The following is a 27,070-nucleotide window of genomic DNA, read 5'->3' as shown; positions in this document are numbered from 1 at the left end:
TGTCACAGCACACAGGGTTGCTGGTCCCCTAGAAGGGGAAAACAGACAGATAGACAGACTTGATGATAGGATCTCTGCCACTATGGAGTCAGGCTAGACCTGGGCAGACCCTTTCAGGCCAGCCGGTTCTTAACTACATCATGACCTTGACCTCTGACTTTCAGAACTGCCATGGGATCACCTCACAGTGGTGTACTACCACAGGAATCCTCCCACAGTTGTGCTCTACCACAGGAGTCCTCCCACAGTGGTGATCTCCCATGAGGTTCCTCACACATTCACCTGGAAGAAGGCAGGCAGGACTATCAGAAGGATGCCTATCCATCTTTTACCCCACCCCCGGGTGCCCTTTCTCTTCTGCTCCCACTGCCTAAGACATTGATTCTCATTCTCTAAGCCCAGACCCCTTCTCTCTGAGGCAGAGGCATTGTTGCCTTGGGCTTGCATGCTAGGTGACCAGTCAGGGTCTCCCAAGATGACTGAGCAGTGAGTGACAGTGTCTCTGGAGGAGCTAGAGGTCCCTCCGGGTATTGTTCAAGTATTGGGGCCTGACTTTCTGACAGTCCCCTGCTCGGCTCTCTCCCATACTCTGGTCTGTCTCCCAAGACAGCAGTTTCTCACTAGAACAGAGCCACACACAAGTCATTATGTTCAAGCCCAGCCTTCACCCTGATCCTGAGCATCTGTCATCCAAAGTGTCCAGGCAAGAAGCACTGAGGTCACATCATTAAGTAGTTGAGGTGCCTTTATCCCCTGAGTGTAGAGCCTCATGGCTGTTGGGCTGTCATGGATGACAGCCTGTGGAGTCATGTGCTGGGCCAGAAGTGCTGAGGTGCAACCTAAGGCCAGGGCAGCAGCCAAGTTCTGAGTCTGTATACTGTCTGGGAGCTTAGCTTATGCTCTCCATGTTCCCAGACACGCAGAGGTATTGGGATTCGTGTGACAATGCCAGGTTATGGGAGAGGGAAGCCAACTCTCCAGGGCTGAAGGGTCCCTCCCCTAGCTGCTCTATTAGCTGCAGCTTCGTGTTGACCTAAGGCCAGCGTTTCACACACTCCCACGGCTGTCCCCTGGTCTCTGATGACAGCAAGCATGGCAGGGGCTGGCCACCCCATGAGCTGGAGGTTTGGTGGTAATCCAGGTGGTAGGCCCCATAGAATCAGGAGAGACAGACAGGGACTGAAGAGAGAAGCGGTCTAGGGGACAGGTGCAGAAGGTGAGAACCGCGCCTCCTCATGGGCTGCACCTGAGGCTGCCCTCACAGCTGGTTACCTGCAGGCACAGCTGCAGCCCATCCCTTCCTGAACTCCCCGACTCAGAGGGGATATGGTCCTGTCCAACTCCAGCTCCGTGGGGCCGGCCAGGAGCCCCTTGTCCCAGCCTCATCACAGTGGGTAAAGTACAGAGCTCCGCTCAGGCTATGGTGGGAAGCAACCTGCACCCCTCCAGGCTTGATACTTGTTCCTGCTTGTCCAGCCCAGATCTGATCCTGGCCTGAGATCCTCTGCTCTTCACTTTATTGGTGTCACTTCCTTCACTCTGTTTCTACAGTCCATCCCCAGGATGGTCTACTTGGCTCTCACTTACATGCTACCTCTATTCCCCCTTCATATATCACCCTGCAGTTCCTCCCAGCCCCCTCTCATTCTGTCAGCACCCCACGGGCAGGGACCTATCCTTTTCATCACATGACCCACAGTGTGCACATCTGGCCTGGGAAAGGCAATAAGTTCTTGGAGCATGGCTGGCTGGCTGCATGGATAGATGGGTAAATGGATGGATATGAGAGGAGGCACATGGGGAGGTAGGTGGGTGGGAAGATGGATGAGTGGATGAATGGATGGGTGAGAAGGATGGATTATTGTGTATAGGTGCCATGGATGCTGGATGGACGGATGAACAAACGGATAAGTGAATGGATGACTGAGTGGGTGGAAAAATGGATGGTGAATGGGTGGGTGGATGGACAGGCAGACTGACAGACAGACGGAAGGATAGATGAGTAGACAGTTGGATGGGTGAATGGGTGACTAGTGAATGGGTAGACAGATGTGAAGACAGATGGATGGAGAGTTCATTTACCTTATGGTCTCTTTCCTGATCACCTCCCCTTGAGAAGGCTGGAGGTCTGATGCCCTGCAATTCAGGAGTTGCCCTTGGCTAAAGAGCAAGGGTATCCAGACCAATACAGGTGACTAGTTCCTTCCACCACTCTCCACTGATTGTTTCCATTTGGAATTTTTGAGAAATACTGGCATTCCTATGCTCTTTAGGGTGGTGGCTTTGCAGACCCAGTAGGGCATCCCTACCAGCACCCAATAAGCCCTAAGGTTTACATAGCTCGCTCTGTTCACTCTGGTCTGAGGTGATGGCCTGGCCAGCCTGTGCTACTGGGACAGACCTCTAAATACTTCTCCTACAAGAAGTAAATGTATGACAGAATTTATCTCAAGGAGGAAGCAGCAATAATTGGAGACACTCAGGGAGCAAGGCACATAGAACTCTGAAGACAAAAACCAGGTACGGACAGAGAGCAGCCCATTATTTAAATTTCCCCTGGCTGACAGATTGGAGAGTGAGTGGGCCAGACGCCGCTGGGAAGAGATGAAAAGACTTCATTTCCTTCCTGCAGATAAACATACCAGCAGCCAGATCTCCAGGATGATGAATGGCTTCCTCCTGCCACCAGTGGGGGCAGGGGCATGCCTTGCCACTGTCCCAGGACTTGGGGCTCAAGGAAGACCCAGAAACAGCCTGGGCCCAGGCATTCTAGCCCCACCATGACTCTCAAAATCCTGGCAGACACAAAGCTAATAGGGGTCCAGCTGTGACATGCTGCCAGCCTGTGGCTAGAGAACCTCCTGTACTACTGGGTTCCTAGAAGGGACGGGTAGACAGGAGAGGAGGCAACACAGTCACTCAGGATGCTGCAAGTCTCTCTGTTGGAGCAGAGGATCCATAGTCCCCCTTCTGCTCCTGGCTCTCAGGAGCATAGACTGCATTTACTTGGTAAAGTTCAGGTGTCCTGCACCATTTCAGGAGGAAATTGGTGAGCCCGGGGCCATCTACCCACGCAGGCAGCCTTTCAAACAAATGGAAGCACAGCTATTTATGAAGGCAAAATTACTGACAGATGTGTGGCCTCCGGAGCTGCGGAGCAGGAGATGGTGAGCCCTAGTCTGAGCTCACAGAGATGCCCTTGCCGCCTCTGTTCATCTTCAATATTCTAGGAGCATTTGTGGCTTCCTGTCTGGATGTACACCTGGGGTCGGCAGGATGCAGCAGAGAGCCTCAAGGAAGAGTTGTAAGGAAGCAGTTCCCCTTGTGGGTCGGGGCCAGCAGCTCCTGGCTCTGCAAAGAGAGGCAGTGGGGTAATGAAAGGAGTGGAGCGTGTGTTGAAACAGTGTGTGAACCAAAACCACACAGATGAGGCCACATTGAGCTACACAAAATGTCCAGAATCAGGGGGTGCATTGACGTGAAGTCTGGTACTGTATTATTTAGTTAGTTAGCCCACCCCAGTGCAAAATGCCTGATAAAACCATCCTAAGGAAGGGAGACTTATTCTGGCTCACTGTTTGAGGGCTCAGTACATCATGTTGGAAAGCCAAGACAGAAGTCCCGGGAGGTGGCTGGCCACATCGCTTCCAGTCAGGAAGCAGCAAGGAGTGAACGCTGGTGCTCAGCTCACTTTCTCCTTTTTACTCAGTGTGCACACCAGTCCATGGGATGGTGCTGCAGACACACTGAGCAAATATTCACACCTCAATTTACTCAATCTAGAGCCTACCTTATAGACATGTTCAAAGTCTCCAAGGCAATTCTAGATCTTGTCAAGTTGGCAACTATATTCACCATTTCAGGAGTCATTAGGGGCTGGTGCTGTGAAGATGGGAAGTGATGATGTAACAGGACTGGGAAGTGATGATGTAATGCAACTGAGGATGATATAACAGGCCTGAGAAGTGATGATGCAACAGGACTGGGAAGTGAAATTTAACAGGACTGGGAATGATGATGTAACGGGACTGGGAAGTGATGATGTAATGGGACTGGGAAGTGATGATGTAATGGGACTGGGAATGATGATGTAACAGGACTGGGAAGTGATAATGTAATGGGACTGGGAAGTGATGATGTAATGGGACTGGGAATGATGATGTAACAGGACTGGGAAGTGATGATGTAATGAGACAGTCTCCTTTTGGGGCGATGAGGTTTGAGGGCTTCATGGAGTGCATGTGGCCTCATTATGGGCTTTGAAATGGTTAATTTTAAGAAGTGGCAACTTCACCTTAAGGTTTGGAAAAGTGCAAGAGATGTTGGCAAGGCCTCCTGTCTGTTCAGCAGAAGGAGGAAACACAGGTGGAAGTTCGCTGTCTGCAGTAACTCTGGCCTAACAAATGCTGTTCTAGGCCCCGGACACTGTCCTCGGAACTTGTCTTACTAAGTCCCGCTCCACTGCTAGTAGAACAGTGGGCAGACAGGGTACCTGGAGCACACCAGTCGCAGTAGTCTGGCTGAAGTGAGGCTAGGCCCGTAGGAGCTCTGGGCTTCCCTTTTCACACTGCCACCTCAGAGGAAAGGTTCTCCCTCACCACTTACCCTCGGGCTGAGAACTGGAGACTGGAGGCAAGAGACAGACATCATTTTAGAATCCCATCTGTCTTACTCTGTAAACAAGAAAGGAAAAGAGCCTCTTGCAGAACACAATAGGAGTTTAAGAGGCCACCCTGCGGCAGGAGCCAGAGAAGAATGCTTATTCCAGAGATGAGCTGATGGCTCTCAGTTCTGTGAGTTCTGAGCTTTCCTGGTAGCCTCCTCTGGGGATTTCCAGGGCAGAGCTGCAGAAAACACCACTTCAGCTTTTTGGAATGGGACAGGACCACATACCTACATTCTCCTCACAGCCACAAGAGACAGGAAGGCACTTGCTCTCTGGCCGCTGTCCCTATGCTCACAGTGGCCCCCTGGAAGTGGAGGTGAGCCGTGAGCAGAGTCAGTCTTGCTCTGACTTATGGGCAACTGGGTGTTTTCCATGCCTGTTCCTTCTCTTGTATGCCAAAGCACCCTGAAAACTCTAAGAGCTTAGAGAGGCAAGACCAGATGGAGCCTGGGGCCCCAAGTGACTTCTCAAAGCTGGGCTCCATTTCTACATCACCTGCCTGCATCAACAGTACAACAAACCAGAAAACTCCCTGATGTTTGTGGTCTAAGCTAATTTCCTGGGTCTGGTTTCCTCCCGGCCACAGTGGACCAGACACTAAGGTGGCTTTCATGGGGTAGGGGGGTCTTACCCAACCTCTTTGCCTTAGGCTAATAGTGGGCCTATCTGAGGTCTCTGGCCTTTCTGAGCTGTTCCAGGGACCATTGTCAATTGTCTGTGTCACTTGTCCACGATTTAGCTGCTCTCAGAACAGGAAGAGCTGAAGGGCGCAGAACACATGTATCACCCTTTGTCTCTGAGTCTCACCTGACCCACAGCTCTGGGAAAGAACATTGACAAATGACAAAACACAGTCTCCCTGGTCCCAAAGTGCCAGAACTGGCCATTGTTCCCTCCTGCCCTGCCACTGCCAGCCAGCCATGTGCTGTCCCTTCGGATCCAGCAGCAACTGTGTAACCTGACATATTAGGGACTTTACCATTACCATTTCCATTACCAGCCAGGTGCACAGATGGGACTGAGCACAGAGCTCTACAGAGGGAGGAGGTAAGAGGATGTCGGGGAACATTCAACCACAAGGTAGATGGGACCTATGAGGCAGGAAGACAGCGCTGGGCAGCACAGCTCCTGAATGAGCATGCCGGGACATCTCTGTGGTTGTGGATGAAATGTAGAAACAAGAGTGAAGAGTTGTTTAGGTCAGAAACTGCTAATCAGCCTGGCCAGAGCTGGGAGCTGGGAAGATGCTGATTTTCTAAGAAAATGTAAATTAGGGAACATAACCGCAAAAGAGACAGAAAAAGGACTACCCAATTTCCATTTCGAGAGAAAAAAGAAAACAATGAAAATCTCAGATAGGCTTCTTATCAGCTGCCAGGCCGCAGCCCGGCCGTTTCCCATGGGAATTCTCTCTTAGGTTGAGGGAACAGATGAATCCAACACTTTTTACATTGCCCCAAGTCCTGGGAAAAGCCAACCGTTTCTAGAGTCCTTAGTGTGGTGGGCCATGAATATCAAATTCAATAAAGAGAAGAGGAGAGAGGTAACTAACCAGCTACAGTAGTTGTTGCCTACAATCCCAGTGCTAGGCAAACTGAGTCAGGAGGACTGTGGTGAGTCCAAGGCCAATCAAGACTACATAGTAAGTTCCAAACTAACCTAGGCTACAGAATGTGAAAGGCTATCCTGGGCTACAGAATGACTGCCTGGCCATCCTGGGCTACAGAGTAGGACCTTGTCTCAAAACAATAGCAACACCAAAAGCAATAAAACAAGCAATAAAACACTATTCCCCAAGGTTGTTCTCTGACCTCTACATGAGGGCCATGGGATATATGTGCACCAACACCCAGATAGACACACATGTGAAAACCTCCCAAATATAGAGAAGGCACATAACATTTACTAATGGGTCACACACACACACACACACACACACATACATATACATATATACACACACACGTATATACATATACACAAACATACACATACACACATACACATATACACATACACACACATATACACATGCATACACATACACACACATATACCCATACACACACATACACTCATATACCTATACACACACACACACACACACACACACACACACACACACACACACACATTTTAAGGCCACACAACAAATTAGGAATGGATAAAAAGTTCAGCAAAGTCCGTCCCTGAAACCTGGGGCTGGCAGCCAGCATTCTCCACAAAGACAGAACCTTCCGTGTAAGAGCACACCAGAACCCCACTCTCATGTCTCCCAAATACCACGCTGGAGGCTGTAGCCAGAGCAATCAAACAAGAAAAAACAAAGGAGAGGCTGTTTATCTGGCCCTGGAATCACCTGCAAGCCACACCTCTGGGCATGTCTGTGATGGTGTTTCCAGAAGGGTTTAACTGGAGGAGAAAGACCTACCTGGAATGTGGGTGGCACCATCCCCTAGGCTGGGGAAGGAGCAAGGGAACTAAGCTCTGGCATTCCTCTTTCTGCTTCTGTCTGCAGCCACTTTCTTCTCCTGCCCCATGCCTCTCCTGTCAGAGGTGGCGGCACATATTTATAGTCCCAGCATTTGGGGAGTGCTAGGAGTTTTCTCAAGGTTTTGTTCTTTTTTAGTTAAAATTTTAATCTTTTCCTCCCCTTGAGACACATTATTTTATGTGTATGAATACTTGCTTGTATGTATGTGCATCCTGTGCATGCAATGCCAATAGAGACCAGAAAGGGGCATTAGATCATCTAAAAATGGAGTTACAGATAGTTGTGAGCTGCCATGTGGATGCTGGGAATTGAACTTAGGTCCTCTGTAAGAGCAGCCAGTGCTTTTGCCCAGTAAGCCATCTCTCTAGGCCTCCATTCATTGCTCTAATCTTAAAAGGCATCTTAGCATACTCACTGTTTCTTGGCAAGTGTGAGTCCAGGAGGAGACACACAGAGTCCTATACGCATCTGTTTCCATGGCTTCATGTCAGAGTGCTTCAGAAACAGCAGGCAAGTTCTGATCTCTGCTCAGCAGCTTCCAGGCATTCTGAATGTGTTGCAAGTCTAGGCCTTGTTTTCCTGCCAGGCGACCTTCTTGGGTTCAGACCCCTGCCCTGGGCCAGACCTCTAGAAGTCCCAACAGCATCAAGCAGGCCTGGCTGCAAAGGCCACGCGGCTCAACATAAACAGCTTGGTAACTTAGCAAGTATCCCCGGGGTCCCTCCTCTGTTGCTGGGAGACTATCTGCACCAGAGGCTGCGTGGCCAAGTGGCTTCACAGATCGAGGAGTGTCCAGCCATCTTTAGTTGTAGACTTTGCCTAGGGTCCTTGACTCTTCTGGAAACCCACAGGACCAGCACAACTGCAGGGTCATGCAGAAAGACCCAAACTGGCCCCTTGCACCAACCTATTCCCGCCTGTCCACTGTGAGCATGAGCCACTGTCCTGGGAGAGACCTCAAGCTGGCCAGAGCTCTCTCTGGCTGGATGCCAGAGCTCATCAGCCAATCTGTCCGGGTGTTTAGTCCAAGAGCAGGGCTGGAGATGCTGGCTTTGAAGTCTTGCCTTCGTGTTGCTGGGTTGTGACCCCAGCCTCTGCCTCTTATAATTAAAACTGCTTGGCTGACGGCATTCTCTCTTCAGAGATAGACTGGTGAGAAGGGAGGAGGCACATGGGGCAGGGTGCCTTCCAGAGTTGGCACAAACACAGCCTTTCCTTTGCAGGAGCTTGCCCACAGCCTTTGTATATGCTCAGCCTTGCAAGAGCGCCCCCAGGACCTTTGCTTGTGCTGGGCCTTCTGGCCTGTATCTGGCTCTGTCCCTTTTGACATGAGTTAATGGTTTTTTGTTTTGTTTTGCTTTGTTTTCCCCTCTTCCTCATTGATAATCCTAAAGCCCAGAGCTCACAGCAACCTTTTATTAAAGAGAGAGGCTGCAGTCTCCAGGCAGACTCCACAGAGGCCAGCCTAGGCTCAGAGCTGGGCTGTGCATCTTTGGCACCCTTTACACTGATACAGAACTTTCTGTGTTGTGGGCTGTCCCAGTCTCTCTACATTACATCTGTCCTAGTTTTGATGACACTAAAGTTGTCTCCATCCACAGTTTCCCTTAGGGGTAGCCTGTCCCCAGGGATGGTGGGTTCACCTTAGTTCAGAGGAAGGAGAGGGACCCGGAAGATCAAGAGAGAGGGAGGAAGCCTGGGCCCTGCCTCGGAGGCCCTGGCCATGCTGCTTGCTGTCCTGCTGCCTGAGGGATTGTGGGACAGACCAGCCTAAGACCTGAGTCATCACCACCCCCAGAACCTGAGCCCTTCATGCCCTCCTACTAACTGAACTGAGTCCCTTCCAGGATCTACCTTTACTTCCAGACCCAAGCTCCCAAGACTGAGTTCCCCTCCCAGGATGTGATTTTTTTTCTTTTCAATTTCCCAAATCACAGGGTCCACGGCACCCAGGAAACATGCCACAGGCTGGCCCAGTGTGCATTCCTCTGGAGTCAGAGCTTGCAGTCAGAAGAAAAGGTAGCTGCTCTGAATGGGTCTGGTCTCCTGCCCAGTGTGTAGCCTCCAGAGCTGGACTGACGATGCTCTGCACCTCAGCAAGAATAGCTGGCCCTAATGTGTCACACCCTAGGGATGGGCCCAGATGGCCCTTTTTTGTATTTTATGTCATATTTTGGTTGATGTTCATGGCTCCTCTTAGGCTTCAGTTCGACGAGGGCTACATACAGCATGTGAGTGCAGAGACCTTTCTAGGTTCACAGAGAGGTCCACAGACAGGCAGGATTGCAAGAGTCTGGAAAAGGGGGCTCAGCCCGGACAAATACTGTTGCTCTGTCCAGCTGCAGAGGGAGGGCCAGCTTGCAGTCTGTGGTGGCTTTGAAAGCACTGTCCAGCCCCAGTCACTTCCATACTCAACCATGGAGTAAGGCCCCAGATGACCAGCATGGCATAGGCTGACAATCTTCAGAGTTCTCAGATAGCTCTGAGGTTGGGGAGGATACGATCCTGAGAGAAGATGGAAGCTGAAATCCAAGGGTGGAAGATGTAGGCACATGGGCTCCTGAGGCAGACACTTTGCCTGTGGGATTCCCAGGCCAATTGGAGTCCCAGGGCACCTCTGTAAGGCCATGTTAGACCCCGATAATGATGTGGAGTGACCCCTCTGCTTGCTCCAGGGAAGCCGACCTGAAGGAGGCAGGCGCAGTCTCCCAGACCTCGTGGCTGCCTAGCCACCCGCATTTCCCACGCCTCCCCCTCAGCTGCAGGGGACAGACCAGGCCCCAGGAGGGAGGCTATTACAGGGACTGACCCAGGACACCCGGAAGCCAGTACCGTGAGAACGCGTGGGCTGACAGAGAGGGGCCCAGAGAGCCCGCTGTGGCTCTGAAGCCCGCAGGCTGGGAGTGGCCTGTCCATCAACCCAGGCTGGCTGGAAATACCTCTCCAGGTCTCAGTTTCAGGCTCTAGAGAGTCCTACCTGCTTCTCTACCTCCACCTGTGGCTCCCCAGGGAGCATTCTTGTAAGAGGGAACCAGGTGAGGGCCCCAAGGATGAGACCTGCTGGGATCTCCCAGCTTCAGCTAGGGGTGAGTGGCCTGGGGAGACATGGCGTTCTTTGTGCATGACTGGCTGGAAGATGATGGCTCGTTCTGGCAGAATGGAATCTAATCTGACCCTGGGAAACTGATGGCTGGTAACAATGGCCTTGGAGATCTTCACTTGGGTCAAGCATATTCCTGGGAACAGACGCCTGCTGAGAAAGCCTGTTGAAGCACGGAGGCTCATCCCCATGACTGCTTACCCTGGCCTGTCATGTGCCTGGCATGGTGTCTCCAGTGCACAGTTTCTGGGGACAGAGAGGGCTGCCAAAAGACCCTGCCCAAACTGTCTGGGCTTCAGGAAGATGGCTGGCACACTGAGAGAAACTGAGGCAGCCCAGAGGTGGGACAGCACACAGGGGCATTCATAGCTAGCTGACACTCTCCAGGGTTTAGGAGGCTGAAGTATTCAAGGGACCAACTTGGAGAAACACCAGTCAGGGATTCCTTGAAGGGACCAAAACTCTGGGGTTTGGTGTATTCTGTCTGAGAGAGTAGGACCTATCCCATGGAGGAAAGCACACCAGTGTTCACATCAGCTCTATAAAGCAGACTCAAGACTCTGGACCATGATTAGTCAGGTGGAGAAACCTTCCCCTCCCAGCTGTGGCCTCCAGGTACCACTGCTGCCTCTGCTCAGACCCCTTCTCCCACCTTAGACAGTGTGGGTGGGCAGGGATGTGAATGGGTGAATAGATACATGAGTGATGAACGGATGTGTAAGTAGATGATGGATGGACGAGTGGATGAGCAGATAGATGAGTGGATGGATGGGTAGGTGGATGGATGAATAGGTAGATGGATGGATGGATGGATGGATGGACAGACAGATGGACAGAGAGATGAATATGTGGATAGGTGGATGGATGGCTAGAAGGATGGATGGATAGGTAGATGAGTGGATGGATGTGTGGTCAGTGGATTCCATTCTCAGTAAGGGGCACGGCTGCTTTGCATCCTGTAGGGTTCCTGGGATGTGGAAGTGGAGTGTCTTGAGCAGGGATTTGCATAAAGGTGACCCGTTCTTGAAGATGACCTTGTTCTTGAAGAGACAGAACTCAGCACTACAGACTAGAGGCACCTATATATGGATTGCATCTTTTCTAATTGTCTATATTGTTTAAGAGAGAAAGAAGTCAGTCAGTCAGTCAGACAGACAGACAGACACACACACACACACAGAGAGAGGGAGAGAGAGAGAGAGAGAGAGAGAGAGAGAGAGAGAGAGAGAGAGAGAGAGAGAGAGATTAGTGGTCTTCTTGAGGCATGATGGAACATTCCAGAACACCCTGGAACCCTATGTTTAATACTCCAAGCATTAGTTCATAGAAATATTGCTGAGGCTCTAGCCTGTGTTTCTGAGTAACAGGTCCTCAGTTTCCCTCAGGTGCTCCTGGAGCAGAGAGCGACCACCTTTGACTCCATATTCCCTGAGCTGTGGGAGCCCTGTGTGTGCTAGCCAGCACTCCATCACTCAGACTAGCACTAGCACTAGCTTAATCCCTAGGCTCCAGGCAGGGCCTTCCCAAGGGTCTGTTGATCCACGTGGGTGGGCTCTGAGGTCTGTACATAAAATCCTCATTGGCAGCAAAGCCTGGCCCAGCAATGGAGAGGCCACAAAGTGAACAGACCAGGAGACACTTTAAAATAGGAGCCTGGATCCTGCAGGGGATAGGGGGGGTGTATGCTCAAGAGCGCTGGACACTCAGGGCACAGTCCTCGCTCCATACCACCAAAGGCAGAGGTAGCTAGTGGACACTGGAGTTGATGAAATGACCCAATGAGATAATAAACTTACGCTGTGGGGTTGGGCAGTCAAGGGAGGAGAGAGGGGTACCTGCCAAAAGAAAGAACAAATGAAAAACATGAATGAAAGAAAGAGAGAATATTCAAAGTTTGTTGATTGGCCTCAAGAAATTAAAATTTTAACTCTGCTGTGCAGGAACAGCAGCATTTTAGATGGTGTTTGGAGGGGCAAAAAGCCTTGAATTTCTTTCGTTTTTTTCCTTTCTTTCCTTTCCTCCCTTCCTTCCTCCCTCCCTCCCTCCCTCCCTCCGTCCCTCCCTCCCTCCCTCCCTCTCCCCCCTACCCTCCCCCTCCCTCTCCCTCCCTGGGTCTGGTAGTCCAGGCTGGCCTCAGACTCACTACATAGCCAATGATGACCTTGAACTGACTCATTTGCTGCCGTGCGTGCGTGCGTTCTGTGCTGAGAATTTGTCAATGTAGCTGAGCAGGGAGCACAGGGCCAGTGTGGTAGGATAGCAGTGAAATGCATGGCTGGCTCTGAAGACAGACATGCTGCCCATCTGTGCGTTCTCTGTCTGTGTGTGATGCCTGCCAGGCCCACCTGCACCCTGGGGGCCCTCTGTGTCTCGTGTCCTATAACCGCTATATAACTACGTTCCGGGGGTTAATGAGTGGTGACTTCCCATCAGGAGAAAATTAGAAAGAGGGATTTAATCTAACAACTTCCTTGTCTTTCTTTTTTCTTTTTAATATTAAGCTCTCTAGACCTCACTTCTTATTTTAATTTCAACCAGCCTTTGTCCAAATCCCTGAAGAGCAGCAGGGTAGCAGGCCCACATCTCCAGGAAGGTGGGAAGGAAAAAGGAGGTGGGGAGGGCAGGGAGGAGAGAGGGGAGGGAAGAGGGAAGGGGCAGCAGCAGTCCCATAGCAGACCTGGCAGAAAGGAGCCATCTAGTGAGAGAACATGGGTTATCCCTGGCTACACCCCCCACACCCAGCAGGATCCTGCAGGAACTGAGGCCATATTCTGGTGGGGCCTGGTCAGGTGAAGCTAGGGCCTGTGCCATCAGGACTGTCCAGCAGATGCCACCTCCCCCACCAGGCCTCTATCACACCCCATTTGTAACAAGCAGATGCCACCTCCTGGGGGTAGACAGCTGGCATAGTGAGGACTCCATGTATGCTTGTAGTCAAAGGCTTTTGCTGGAGGTGGGGTGGGGGTGGGGGTGGGGTGCCAGTGGAGGTGGAGTATTCATTCCAACACCTACGTCACCACTTAGGACTGGGAGGGCTGCAGGCCTGGCTGATACCGGGTAACAGGACAAGTCATCCTGCAGGGGCCAAGCTGTGGCAGACTCCCAAGAAGTAGGGATGTGCCAGGCAGGGCCACCTAACAGTGGGGGGAAACCAAAGCAAGAAGGCAGAAGCCAGTCTGGGATGTTGTGAGTGTTCCTGGAGATGTCAGGGTTGGAGCCTGGGCCCAGGCAGATCCAACAAGTCAGGCTCAGCTCCCAACACTGTCATCAATAGGCTAATTAAACAGCCAAGTCACAGTGAGAGCAGAGAAGGGAACCATTCAGTGCAGGCACACTGGAAAGAGGGACAAAGAGGTCCAGTCACTCCTGAGTCTGTCTTCAGGGTCCCGACATGAGGCTCAGGCTTAAACAGAGGGCAGGAGGAGTGCAAGGCTAAGAGTCCTGGTCAGGGTGTGGTCCTGCCCGTCACTGACCCATCACTATCTCAGCTCCAGTCTCTCCTGCAAGGTGGACTGACAAGTTCTCAGAACTCTGTGGGGTCTCTGGGAGACAAGCTCCCCTCTGTCTGGTCCCAGACTTCAGCCTTTCCCTCCCCATCCTGAGACTCCTGGGACAATCCAATGCCTTGGGGTCCACTGTTTCAACAGTCTAATGACTGAAGGGCAGGACACCTGCATCTCTAGATTATCTTGATTCCTGATGGAACTGTGACAGGAGAGTCATGGCACAGGCTTGTCATGGGTGGCAAGGATGAACCCAAGGCCACAGAACTGACAGGAGGTGGGGGTGTGTCACATCCAGGACTGTCTGTCTGCCATGCATTAATGCTCAAGCAGGCCAGGGCCCTGGACTGCCACGAGAGAGATGGTGACCACTGTGACCTGTCCTCAGAGACTCAAGTCCACCTTCTCTGTTGTAACAGTCCGTGTCTCCCCAGTTCCTGTGGTCCTCCGTGCTCCAAGCTGGATAGCAGAAATGGAAAGATTAGGCCACAGCCCAGGAAGTTCCACGGTGGACTCACCTAGCTAGCTTCTGGTTGGGACTACATCCCTCCACAGGCTTGGTGGCAGCTGTCTCTGACTGGCCCACAACAGTAGCATCAGCTCAGGTGTGGTCACAGGGGCTCCAGCAAAATTCACAGTGTGCCTCTGAATGGGCCAGCCTCAGTCACTGGCCAATCTCTACCCTCACTGGTACTCAGGACTTCCAGGGTCAAGTCTGGTTCCAGGCCACACACCTTGGCTGCCAGAGAGAGGTCAGCTTGTCGGGGCCTCACGGTAGGGGAGAGGCAACCCTAGGGGGAAACTAGGCAGTAAATTAAGATAGTGCCCACCATGGCCCAGGGCCCCTTGGGTACTCTTGCTATCTCTAACTAAGACTGACCTGGAAGGGCCTACAAGGCCACAGGTTACACTGTACAGGTCACTAGACTTTATCCTAAGCATTCTTGGTGCTGTCCCTGGAAAACATCTGTGATGGCTAATTTTGATTGTCTGTTTGACACAAGCTGGAGTCATCTGGGAAGAGTGGAGCTCAACTGAGAAAATGCCTCCATCAGATTGGCCTGTAGTCTAGTCTATGGGGACAGTTTTTTGATTGATAATTGATGGGAAGGACCCAGCCCACTGTGGGTGGTGTCATCCCTAGGTAAGCCGTCTAGCAAGGAAGGAAGCTGAGAAAATCTCTGCTTCAGTTCCTGCCTCCTGGTTCTGAAGGCCTTGACTTTCCACCCTGACTTCCTTTAGTGGACTGTAGCCTGGGATATGTAAGCCAAATAAACCCTTTCCTCCCCAGATTGCTTTTGGTCATGGTGTTTATCACAGCAACAGGAAGGAAACTAAATAACATCCCATAGCTTGAAAGAAGCCAGGCCGGGCCAGGCCCTGCTGTGGCCAGTAAGCTCTGCACTGGAAGAGCACAGGGATGCTGCCTACAGTACCAGGAGGTCAGGACTCTGAAAGACTCTTGCTTCACCCTTCCCACATGCTTCAGAGAACCTTCCAGAAGGCTGTGTCTCAGGCGAGACTGGTGGGGACTCCCACATCCAGTCCAGAACACTATCTACCTGCTTCAGAATGGACATGGATTTGGCCCCTCCTCCTGACCTCTTGCAGGCTCCTGGTCATATACTCAAGGAACATTTTTATTTTTAGTTATGTGTGTGTGTGTGTGTGTGTGTGTGTGTGTGTGTGTGTGTGTGGAGTTTGTGTATATGAGTGTGGTTCCCATGGAGACCAGAAGGGGACATCAGATCTCCCAGAGCTGAACTTCTGATGGGTGTGAGTTGCCCAATGTGGGTTGAAACCCAAAATTCTTTCCTTTCTTTTCCTTTTCTTTCCTTTTCTCTCCAACTCTTCTCTTTCTCTCTCTTTCTTTTTTCTCTCTCTCTTTCTTTCTCTCTTTCTCTCTCTCTCTTCCTTCCTCTTTTTCTTTTTCTTTTTTTTTTCTTTTGGAGAGGGTCTCACATTGTAAACCAAGCTGGCCTCCAACTCACAGAGGTCTGCATGCCTCTGCCAATACATAGGATTAAAGGCATGTACCACCACATCTGGCTAATATCAAATATTTCTATCATCTCCCAAAGTGAACTATTCCTTTTTAGCAATTGCTGCCTAGCCCCTTCCCAGACCCTGTAGCCACCAATCTCAGTTCTGTCTGTGTCTCATAACTGTGTAGTCTCATAGCCTTATGTGACAGGCCTACTTCTGAATTGTTTATTATCATGGTCCAGTAATATTCCACAGTGCAGACAGACCCTATTTTACCTGTTCATTAGCTGACGGACAGCCTGGCTGTGTCCCAGGGCAAGTTACTTACTTAACCTTTCTGAGGTAATATATATTATGTCATATATATATATATATATCCTTAGTTATTGTATGATGTTACTGTGGCCATTTATACACAAGACTTTGCCTAGATACTCTTTCATTAAGGTTCAAGCCTGAGGAAGGAATACTGCCTTGCAGAGCAGCTTTATGTTTGATTTACTGAGAAAATTCTAGGTGTTTCCCACTGTGCCTGTGCCATTAAACACTCTGCAAAGGACATCTTTGAGAGTCCCAGCTCTTGCAGTAATGGGGACACTGTTGCGAGCAAAGGTACCTGATGGTCTAGGAATGCAGAGAAGAGGAAGACCTGCTCCCTCCCTGCTAGGTTGCAGCTTTACTCAGGCTTGCAGACTGTGTGCTCCATGGCAGGTTACTTAACCTCTCTGACCCTCACAGGGAAAGCGTGAGCTCTTGGCCACTGAGCCAGGCCGGGGTTGGGCCTTCTGTGTAAGAGTGAGCTTTTGGCAGTCTTGGCTGACTTTCTGCCTGACCTTAGGTCCTCAGCTTGAACTTTCTGTCCCAATCCTTTCCTCTCTCCTCCTTCCTCTCTCCTCTTCCTCTCCTCCTCCTCTTCCTCCTCTCCCCCCTCTTTCTCAGCATCTCCTCTCCAGACATGGGCCAGTGGAACCTCCTTGCCTCCCTGGAGGAAGAAAGCCGTTCTTGGGTCTCCTGGTTCCTCCAGTCTACACAGAGCCAAACCTGAGGCCTGACCTATCAGTTTCTCCTCATTTCATGGTTGGCCTCCAGAGACAGCACCATCACCACCCCCATCCCTGCCCCACAGAATTCATACTCCCATGCAAGCTCAGAACCCAGCAATCCCAAATAAGGCGTCTGTGCATTCTTGGGGAATCGACAGTCTCCTGGGCCTCAGCTGTCATCAGATCTCGAGGCTCAAACAAAAGTGTTATGGGGGCGGTCAGCCAAGCCACACCCCAGGCAATTCAAACAGCCACAGAGACGGGCGATAAGCAGGTTCAAGTTTAGTAGGAACGAAGTCTATTCTTCCTCGTTATCGCTTCTAGAGAAAGGAGCAGGTCCCAGATCAGAGGAGGGCATCGCACCACCTCACTTAGCCACTTAATGAGTGTTCTTTCTAGAAGTTTCTAAGAGAGCCAGAGGAATAGCCAGGTCTGCTGTCCTAGCACTCCAGAGAAGGAAGCAGGGGGATTAGGTAATCTGTGGCTACACAACCAGTTTGAGAGCAGCCTGGGCTATGTGAAATCCTGCCTCAAGCAAACATTTCTGAAGAAATGGTTCTGCAATCCCAGCACATGGTGGGGCTGTGCCCCTCCTGGAGGTAGGAATTCCTGGCTCTTCTGAGATTAGTCTCCTTGCCCTCTGATATTAGAGGTTGAATAGGGTCAACATAAACATAGGCTCAAATCCTCTTCCCACATCTGACCAATCTAGGAATAGCATGTCTCCAAATGTAGCCAGGAGTCCCTTGGATAAATCCATCTTATGGGAGTAAGGGTGCCTCCAGTACTGAGAACCCAGAGGGCAGAGAGGGAGCCCCTAATACCCTACTGCTCAGTCCTTCTCACAGCACAGCAGAGCCAGGAGAATCTGACCTGAGCAGAATTAAGAGGAGAGATTGGCCACACACACACACACACACACACACACACACACACACACACACAGACTCTCACACACCTCTCGCCAGGGCCAGCACACAGCTCACAACTGTGGCCAGGTGCACTGGTGTGGTTACCAACTCATCCTTGGATGTGTCGTAGTGAGAGTAGGCTCTAGACAAGAACTAAAGTCAGACGTGCCCAAGGTCCTCCTGGGTCCCAGGTTCTGTAAGAGGTCTGCTCTGAGTTCAGGGACAGGATAGCAGTGGGCATAGGAGAGGGGCAGTACGGGGCAGTGGGGAGGGCTGGACACCCAGGGACAACACTGAGCAACAGAAATGGGCCCAATGAATGCTCAAGAGGAGGGGGAGGGGAGGAACTTGGGAGGGTGATGGGAGCTGGGCCTATTTCAAAGGCAAGAACAGCGGCCAGTGAGTGTCAATGACCTTGTCCCTCAGCCTGGCCATCTGGATCCTGGCCATCACATACTTCTGGAGTTCTCTTCATAGTTCAGAATACTTCATGTGTTGAAGAAAATGGAAATTTGTTTTCTGTCTTAAAAGCCTGGGGTACATGGATGAGACTGGGTGATCCCTAGTTCCAGAGACCAGCTTCTTACGTAGTGTTAGTTTGTGTTGTGAGGCCTGCATGCTCAGAGCCATTGGCTTCGAAAGGAGCCATCTTGCTCCTGCCATTGCGGCTCTATCTCACTCAGCCCGAAGGGATGCCCGAGGTGACAGATTCTTACTTCTTGTGGTTTATTTAATCTCACTAACCAGGTGCCGAGGCTCATGACAACCCATCAGGGTCAGGGAGGCTTCTCAGCAAGCCCATTTTACAGACAAGGAAACTAAGGCTCAGAGAGAACAGATGTGAGGCACATCTGTGCTGCAGTGTGGGTACAGGGCAGCTGGTTCTGCCATTCCATTGCTTGTGTCCTGTGGTTCCCTGCGACGTGTCCTGTTTGTGAGTCACTGTTCTATGGCTTTAGGTCCTTCCCAGTGACTCAGGTCACCACCAGAAGGGGCACCTGGGCAGCCCTCAGCTGCTTTGAGGAGAGCATCCTTAACAGGGCCTACTGGTGGATGACGACTAAGGAACGCATCCGTCTCGAGAGGCTCAGGGGCTGCAGCCCTGGACCAAGGGGACATACATGCAGCCCAGAGAGAGTCCTTTGCAAGCCTTGATGAAGGAAAGCACATCCTGCTTCTGTCCCCAGGCCCAGCACAGAAGGCTGATGTCAACCGTACGGGACCTAGGACCATCATGGATACCTCTGGGCGTGCCTGTGAGGAACTCTCCAGACTAGCTCAACTGAGGAGGGGAGAAGTACCCTGAGTGGGCGGCACCACCCCATGGTCCAGAACTAAACAAAGAGAAGAGAGTGAGCTGAGCACCAGCCTGTCTCTCCCTGACTGCGGCTGCACTGTGGCCATCAGCCTCACCCTCTTGCCGCCATGCCAACCCCACGGTGATGGACTGTGCCCTCACGTTGTGAGCCAGATAAGCCCCTCCTCTTTCGGGTTTCTTTTTCTCAGGTGTTTTGCTAGCTCTTGGTCACTGGTGCTTTGGGGACAATGCTCTCTTAGCACCTTGCCCCACCTCAGGTCACACCTGGGCTGCCAGCACGGAGCTGTATAAGGCAGCGATGTCTGCACAGCACCCCGGCTCTCACGCACAGATCCTCTGCAGCTGTGCAGGACCCCGAAGCAGTGCCTTCCCACCCACCACCCCAGCCAAAGAGGGGTTGGAATCCGTCCTTTCTCACACGGTCAAAGGCAGAGCAGCCTCTCGGTGATCACTGGGCTCTATGACCAAATAAGGCAATATTTCATTTCAGTGTTTATAGCGCGTGAGCCGGGCACACGGGGCACCGCAGGATCCCAGAGCATGCTGTCTGCAGCTGGCAGCCAACAGCTCTGCCCAAAGCCAGGTTGGGGCCTCATGAAAATGGCACCCTGTCACTTATCAGATGGACATCAATAGACTTGTGTGTGGGGGGATGTCCAACCTGGATACCCAGAGCAGAGCCAGCACTGATATTCAGCTGGAGTAGGGTTTAAGTCTCCTAGAGGCTGGGCAGCACTCCTGGGGGTTCTTTGCCGCCCCACCCCCAGCATTTACCACCAGCCATCTTCTCCCTGGGAGACAGACTCAAGCCCCTCCTTTCTGACAGTGTGAGATTCACCAGAGGGCTGAGCTGAAGCCTCGGTATTAGTTATAAGACTAGTGTTGAGGTTTAAAGCCATCAGAGGCTCTGAACATCAAACAAATCCTCAAAGATCTGGCCTATGCTGGCTGCAGCCGCAGAGACCCACCACAGGGACATGTGGCCAGGAGCACCAACGGGTGCCTGAGTGTAGGGCTTGCACACAGTAGGTACTCAGTAAATGTCACATCTACATCACCTGGGAACAGAGCCCAGAGCAACACTGTGGTACCTTCCAGAGAGAAATCTCACCCGTTCCTCTCTCCCTGAGAGTCCCTACCTTCTTCCCAGCTCCCTCTTCCATCCCTGTGTGACCCTAGTCTCCTCTAGTCTCTGTTGTTTCAGGAATGTCATGGCTGAATGCATGGACAAGTGTGTGACTGGATAAACACATGAATAAGTGAATGAATGAAAGCATGAACAAATGAATGAATGTATGGTTGGATGAAAGTAGGAACAAATGAATGAGTGAATTAGTGAACGCATAAACAAATCAATGCATGAACTGATGAATGAGGGAATGCATGAATGAATCAAGGACAAATGAATGAATGAATGAACAGATAGAAGTTTCATTACCTCTGTCACCGAGCCTTTGCTGAGTCCCCTACCCACCCACTCCTGTGTCACCCTTTCCCTTCACTTCCTCAGCACCATGAGGCTGATATCCTGCCTGCAGTTTGGCCTGTGAAAAAGACACTTCATCCCCGTGTTCAAGACTAAGGGGCCTGGAAGAGCATGGGGAATGCAGGAGGCACTGGATGAGGGCTAATGACCATGGGCAAGTAGATGCTGGCCAGGGGGCGTGAGAACTGAGGGGCCAACAGTTCCTGCTGACCAGTGCTGCAGGGTGAGGGTCCCTGGATGCCAGTCTTCGAAGCCAGCGTCTAACCTGGACTTATGTCACAGTACCCGTGGGCTTGTTCCAGGTCAAGAGGCCTGTCTCTATGCTCGGGGAGTCAGCTCCACTCTCAGGGGTCTGTTCCCACCTTGGGGTCTGTCTCTCTAGTAATGATTAACCATCTTGGGACGCCTGTCTGAGAGCCGCTGAGTCATTTTGTAAACTCTTCTCGCCCTGGGTGCGGCCTCCCTGCCTGTCTGAGCTACCGAGGTGTCGCATGCCACCTCAGGTGGCCCTGGCATCAGACATGCTGCAGGGAGCAAGAGGCACCTGAGGCTGACATGTGGAAGGCAACAAGATGGAGGAGCCAGTGAGGGAGCTTCTGCTGACCAGTAAGGATGGGGGCTTCTTAGGGACTGACGAGGGAGAACCTGGGCTGGCTGTGACAGGACAGGCAAGGTGACAGTGGTCCAGGCATGGATGTACAGTACACATGCAGCTGACCTCTCAAGTGGCTCCTGGGGTGTCCTCACGCATGGAGTTCCTGTCTCTTGAGTGGCTGTGCACGTTGCAGAAAGCCTTGAACTTAGTTGCAGCTCCATCTTAAGTGGTATGGGACACCTTTAGCCTTCTCCCTGGCCTCTGCCCTTCAGAGCTGGTCTCCCTTGTGTAGCAGCTAAGTCACTCAGAGTATGGTCTCTACTTCTCTGTGACTTGGCAATCCACTGAGACATGGGCTCAAGTGGTACCCACTCTGGGAACCCAGGCTACAGAAGGGACAAGAATAAACCATCCAATGGCTACTGGAACAGGGCTCACTAGCTCCTAAAACTGGTGATATGGCTTTATTAGTAGTAAAGACAAGGCCCAGAGAAGTTAAGTTACTGGTCTGAGGACACACAGTAGGTAGACTGGCTTGCATGGCATTTGTGTCTCTATCTTGAGACTCCTGTCAGGAGATGTGATAATGGAGAACAGAACTCAGAGGTGGGGACCTGTCCCTCCCTTTAGCTGTGGGTAGATCACTGCCCTGTCTGCTGCTTGGCTTCTTGAGATTGGTACCCTTCTGATTTTTGGACTCTAGGGTCCTTCCATGGGGTGGGATGGGACCTCAGAGCCAAGCTCCCTACCTCTGTCTCCTGGGAAGCCAGCTGCCACACTTGACTGGTGTTGTGCTGGTGCCCTGATAGTGACCCACTAGTGCCCACCTAATTCCTGGCTGCTGCATGGCTCTCAGGCCCACCCTGGACCAATGATTGATGTATAAATGAAGGTCTTCACTCCTCCACTTATGAGGACGTGAGTGGTGGCCAGATAAGCAACAGACCAACATCTGGTACTCTGGCTGAGCCGTCTCCTCCCACAGGGCAGAGGGAAGACTTCTCTAAGTGAGGCCTGTGCTGGGAGGTTACTGTTTCCCACAGACTCTCTGGGCCAAGGCTGGCATACCCCTGAAACCAAGCCCCCACTTCCAAGGGCAGATGGGAGAGCCTGGAGCTGTCAGTCCTAAAGTAAAGCTGGTGCCCAGAGAAGTGAAGTAAGTGCTGGTCTGCAAGTGTCCACAAGTCCAGACTTGGGGAGGGGCCACTCACACTGGGCAAGGACATCTTTAATCTACAATCTGGAGTAACCTCAGGGGTATCCTGTCTTGAGGTCTTCGGCTATCTGAAGGCCCCTTCCTCCCTGTTGCCCTCAACCAGCCACACTGGGTGTTGGACACAGTAGCCACACTGGGTGTTGGGAAATAGCAGTAGGGGTCTGTTGTTTGCTAGGAGTCTCCCAGGTGGTTCTGGGATGCTGCCTGGCTTCCTTTGGAGAATTCTGAAAAATGGGAGTTCCCACCTATAGCTTTTGAGCTGAGTGGGTCAGGACAGGGCTCTCTGGGGCTCTCTATGGCAGAATAGAATTTGTGTCTCAGCCATTTAGACCCTAGAGGTGGCATCCAGAACCTTCAGGGTGATGGAGTTTCAAATCTAAGGCAGACGTTTTTGCCCAGAGCTGCCCAGGGAATGGGTGATATTCCTATGCTGACTGCAAAGCCCATGCTTACTCCTGCCTCAGACACCTGTTGGCAACACAGGCCTGTGACTTAGGATCCTCTCTTGTAAGATCTCTGGCCACACAGTGAGTAGATCACTAGCCATGTGGTGGGAAGTCACATCCTTTAGTCTTCTTCCCATTTCCCTGGTACTCTACACTTGATCTTAGCCAAAAGGCCAAGAAGCGATTGCCCTGGTACTCTAGAGTCAGACACCTGTCAGTCACATTCTCGAACAAATAAGGTTATCCTCTTTCCCTGGTGAGTGTGGGTTGAATGGAAACAGTCTCCTCTTCAGGATTCGAGGTTACCAAGCAACAGTGAGGGGTGTAGGGGACACATGAAGGGTCCACGATTCTCTTTCAAGGCAGAGGGAGTGAACTCCAGCCTGGGAAGGATCTGATCTGAGGCAGGGCATCTACAGATGCTGGGAGTGCGCAGGTCTTGTCTCCTCTTTGGCAGAGTGGACACCACACTCTGCCATGACAAGGTCCTCTGATGACGCCAACTGCGTGACACCAAGAAGGGAAGGGAGACAAGAACCAAGCTGTAAAATGCCAGGCAAGGCTCTTGAGAAGGACAAGGGCAGTGTGGGACATGGGTGAGCTGTGTCACTGCCCTGCGTGTGTGGGGTCTATGGTGAATTCAGTATGGGTTAGAGATAAGGACAGCATCAGGATCTCCAGGTTTAGACCATACACTGGCAGTGCAGATGACAGGGGAGGAGGAAGGGGACCCTGAAGGAGATGTCCAGCACCCATGGCTGTGTGTGCTCAAGCACCATGCTGGCTGCCAGCTTCCATGGTGAAGCTTTAGGGTGTGTGCCTCATGGTCCTGTCTTTCGTGAGCTGTTGGGAAGGCCCAATGACCCTAGGGCATCCAGCTTGGTGTTGCAGGTATCTGCAGTTCTAGGAAGCTAGGAAAGGCCACACCCTTCTCATTTCTCAGGGACCCAGGGAAGGCCTTGCTGACCCAGCAGCAAGTCTTTCAGAGGTCAGCTCTGAGAAGTCATAGAGACCAGGAGTCTTCGGCAACCAGCACAGGCATCCATCTTGTAGCCCAAGATGGCTGCCTGAGAGCAAGCCATTGAATCTGTATCCCATACAATAGGAGGTTAAAGGGCAAATAAGGATTTCCTTCCCATCCGGGGGCTGTCCACATTCAGTTTGGTCTGGTTTGGTTTTGGGGTGTTGTGTGTTATGCTGTCTCATACACACTAGACAGGTACTCTCTGCTGACTATACCCCACCTCATATGATGTCACTCATTCTCAAGGACCAAGAACAAGTCAGGCCACATGCAGCTGCAAGGGAGGCCAGTATAGGTTGTCTGAGATCTGGATAGTTGCCTGCTAACTGAGAGCTGGGGGTTCTTCTTCTTATTACTATCTGCAAGCTGTAGGTTTGTATCAGAATAGAGGTCAGGGCTCTATATTCTTCTCTCAAGCCTTAGTTTCCCAACCTATGAGATGGGTTGGCTGAAAACCATGGCTGAGATCATTCTGTTTAGCTTGTGACTGTCCCAAGAAGCCTTCCTCGTGGAATCTTCTAGAGGAGGGAAGGTCAAATGCCATGTAAACTGTGTATCCTAGTGGCTGGGAATTCTGTCACATGGCCTGTGTGTTTGTTGAGTGACTGACAGCTGCTCAAGCAGAATGAGAGGGGACTACTTGACTCTGTAGAAAAAAATATTTTTCTTCTGCCATTTTTATTTCCCCTCATCCTTCACCTCTCCTTTTTTCATTTAAGATTCCTAGATGACCTGTGTCCCAAATCCCAGATGTGGGTTATAGGAGTGGTGGCATGTGAGCGTCCTGGGCCTTATGATGACCCTCAGGCCGGCCTGGCAGGCTGTGGCTGACTTGGAGTCCTTGGCTATGGAAACTCTGAGCCCCTCCTTAGGCAGGAGGGTGGCTACAAGTTCATCAGCTGTAGTTAGATGGTGAGACCTAGGGCAGCCTGGGCTACTGAGTGAGACTGTGCCCCTGTGGAATGTGTGACCTGTGGGTGCATCTGGAAAAGTCACTGTCACCTCGGGTGTCTGGGCTACTCCAGGACACATGGTCTTTTATGCAGGGGTTCCCCTCGAGTGGCCAGCACCTGCCCTGTCCACTTGTCTCTCTCCTTCCCCAGTTCTGTGAGCTCACACCTGCATTCCAGTCAGAATCTAGGAGGCCCTGTGAGTGCAGTGGGTGGCCTTTCTGAAGCTCTGAACTTGTTTGATTTGCCATCAACTAGATGGATGCTCAGCTGCTGAGCTGTGTACGTCTTGATAAGAACTTTCTGGGTAAATACATCTTACTCAGGGGCAGTGCCTGAGGCCTGAGTCACAGGGTGGAGCAGAGTCCTCCCCAGGATGGCATTCCAGAGAACAGGAGTGGATTTCAGAAGAGCAGCCCTCAGGGCCTTTGTCTACCTCTCATTTCTGTGGGCCTGATCTCCACCCTGTGCCCTTCAGGACCCATCTATGACAGTCACATCTGCCACCCTTGCCCAGGGTGCTGTCTTCTGACCTTTTGTTTCTTCATTTTTCTTTAGACTCTTCTTGTCGTGTGTTTATTCGTCCTCTTCCCCTGAAAAAAACACAGTGACCTTTTCCTCTTTCACTCTTGGGGACAGGACACAGAGTCTGGGAGATCGCTGGGCTCCCCCCTCGAACGGAACCTTTTAGAGCCTGTGCTCTGGTGCACTGAGTCCACATTTTGCTTAGATTCTAGGCGGGTCAGCAGGGGTGGAAGGGACTTGATTTAAAGTCTCCTGCAAAGCAGACTGTGGGAGCATGGAAGGAAAGAGGCAACAGCAAAGCTCTGAGAGGAAGACAGCCCAGCATCCTCAGGGGCCTGTGATCTTAGTATTGGGAAATGAGGCAGTGGGGTTGTTGTGAGTTCCAGACTAACCTGGGTTACAGAGTGAGAGTCTGGCTCTAAAACCAAAACCAAAACAGAAAAAAAGAAAGAAAACAAAAGAAAGGCTCAAAAGAAAAAGACTTGGTTCCAGCTGTGAACTAGCTCCATCTTCCCCTAGCCCTGGTCTCTGCTCTCTGTGACACCTTGATGAGGACACAATCATGGATGTCCCTTGGTGCAGGCACTACTGTGGATGTCTATTTTCCATATGAGGAAACTGAGGCAGGAGAAAAACAAGCTCTGGTCTAGGATGTCAGGGTTGGTCAGAGGCTGGTCTGAGTGCTTTTGACACTGACACTTGACAGAAGGACCACCGGTGACTAACATGGGGATCTGAGTGCCTCCCCAGCCCTGCCCCACGTTGTCTTCAAGTGTCCCACACTCAGCCTGAAGAGGGAAGCAGGGACCTCGCTGTAGTTCACCCTGAGGGTCTATGCTGGGCAGATGGAGAGATGCTGGCTCAGGGGCAAGCTCTGTCCAGCCCAGAACCCCCAGAGACCAGAGAGGATGAAACAAGTTAGAGGCATGGACAGAGGCCCAGGGAGGCCGGTGAGCCAAGGAATAACAGTCCCACACAGTGTGGCAGGCCACCATTGGTGCTGGTCAGCTCGGCCTAACCTGTCTCCACAGTCCCATTTGGCAGCTCCTGAGGTATTCAGTTAGTCACACCTGAATCATGTGACCATTCTAGTTGCCAGGGAGACACAGCAATGGGCTACCTTCCGAATCCTGAAGCAGGTACCATGCAGAAAAGGTGGAATGGGGATTCTGGACTAGACAAAGGACCGTTTCCTTCAGGTTAGCCCCTGGGAATGACAGGCTCCTGCAAGATTGCTGGTAGTCATACACAGTCTGCAATGGCTTGGGCTCCTCCTAGCATAGACCCTCAGGGTGACAGGGTCTCACAGGGTTCTCCTCCCCTTTAATAAAAGGGAATAGAAATATGAAACTTCTAGAGGTTCTCCCCTTGAAATGTCTGGAACAGTGGTTCTGGGACCCATGCCCTTCTGGAGGAATCCCCCTGGTGTGGAGACTGAAGCTAGCATTATGTGCCCAGGGAGGTGACACCTGCTGGATGGTGGTCCTTGAATTCTCAGGGCATTTGTCACAAGCTGCATGCCAGGCAGGGAGGAGGCAGGTGTGAGATTGAGGGGAAACAGATCCATCCTACGTTTGTAAGGCTTAGATTTTTGGCTGGGACAGAGTGCCTACATGTTGTGTTGTGAGGGATTTCCTCAACAACACAGTCTTGCTCTCTGCACAGGCTGGGCAAGGCCAGCCCTGGTGGACGATAAGATGGTAAATCCTCCTCTGACTTCCACCCAACTGCACACTCACATACAACAATAATAAACATTTTAAATTTAAAAATGACCCTTCAGGGCTAGGAAGATGGCTCAGTGATT

At 51.5% G+C, this 27,070-nt stretch overlaps 1 protein-coding gene and 1 long non-coding RNA gene across 10 annotated transcripts in view; one reads left to right on the top strand and one right to left on the bottom strand.

Moving 5' to 3' along the window:
- Positions 1 to 2,486: 2,486 nt before the first annotated feature.
- D930030F02Rik overlaps positions 2,487 to 27,070 on the bottom strand; it is a 28,462-nt gene continuing 3,878 nt past the window's right edge. For 5 of the 9 annotated variants that reach the window (XR_003946692.1, XR_001778321.2, XR_001778322.2 and 2 more), the window contains one exon: positions 21,523 to 25,331. This is a non-coding gene — a long non-coding RNA (RIKEN cDNA D930030F02 gene). Of the gene's footprint in view, positions 3,352 to 4,605; positions 4,674 to 9,611; positions 9,683 to 11,126; positions 11,370 to 12,056; positions 12,096 to 21,522; positions 25,332 to 27,070 lie in introns of those variants that run through there. The other 4 variants (XR_003946693.1, XR_003946696.1, XR_003946695.1 and 1 more) reach the window with 4 other exon arrangements.
- Positions 20,973 to 27,070, top strand: part of Ano1 (anoctamin 1, calcium activated chloride channel) — a 163,478-nt gene continuing 157,380 nt past the window's right edge. The window contains exon 1 of the mRNA XM_006508463.4: positions 20,973 to 21,113. Coding sequence (XP_006508526.1) covers positions 21,080 to 21,113 — 34 coding nt within the window. The 5' untranslated portion in view covers positions 20,973 to 21,079. The remainder of the gene's footprint in view (positions 21,114 to 27,070) is intronic.

The sequence above is a fragment of the Mus musculus genome, chromosome 7, assembly GCF_000001635.26.
Source record: "Mus musculus strain C57BL/6J chromosome 7, GRCm38.p6 C57BL/6J".
In the NCBI taxonomy this organism is placed as follows: Eukaryota; Metazoa; Chordata; class Mammalia; order Rodentia; family Muridae; genus Mus; species Mus musculus.
The sequence above is the reverse complement of the archived record's forward strand: the minus strand, read 5'-3'. Positions and strand labels throughout refer to the sequence as shown.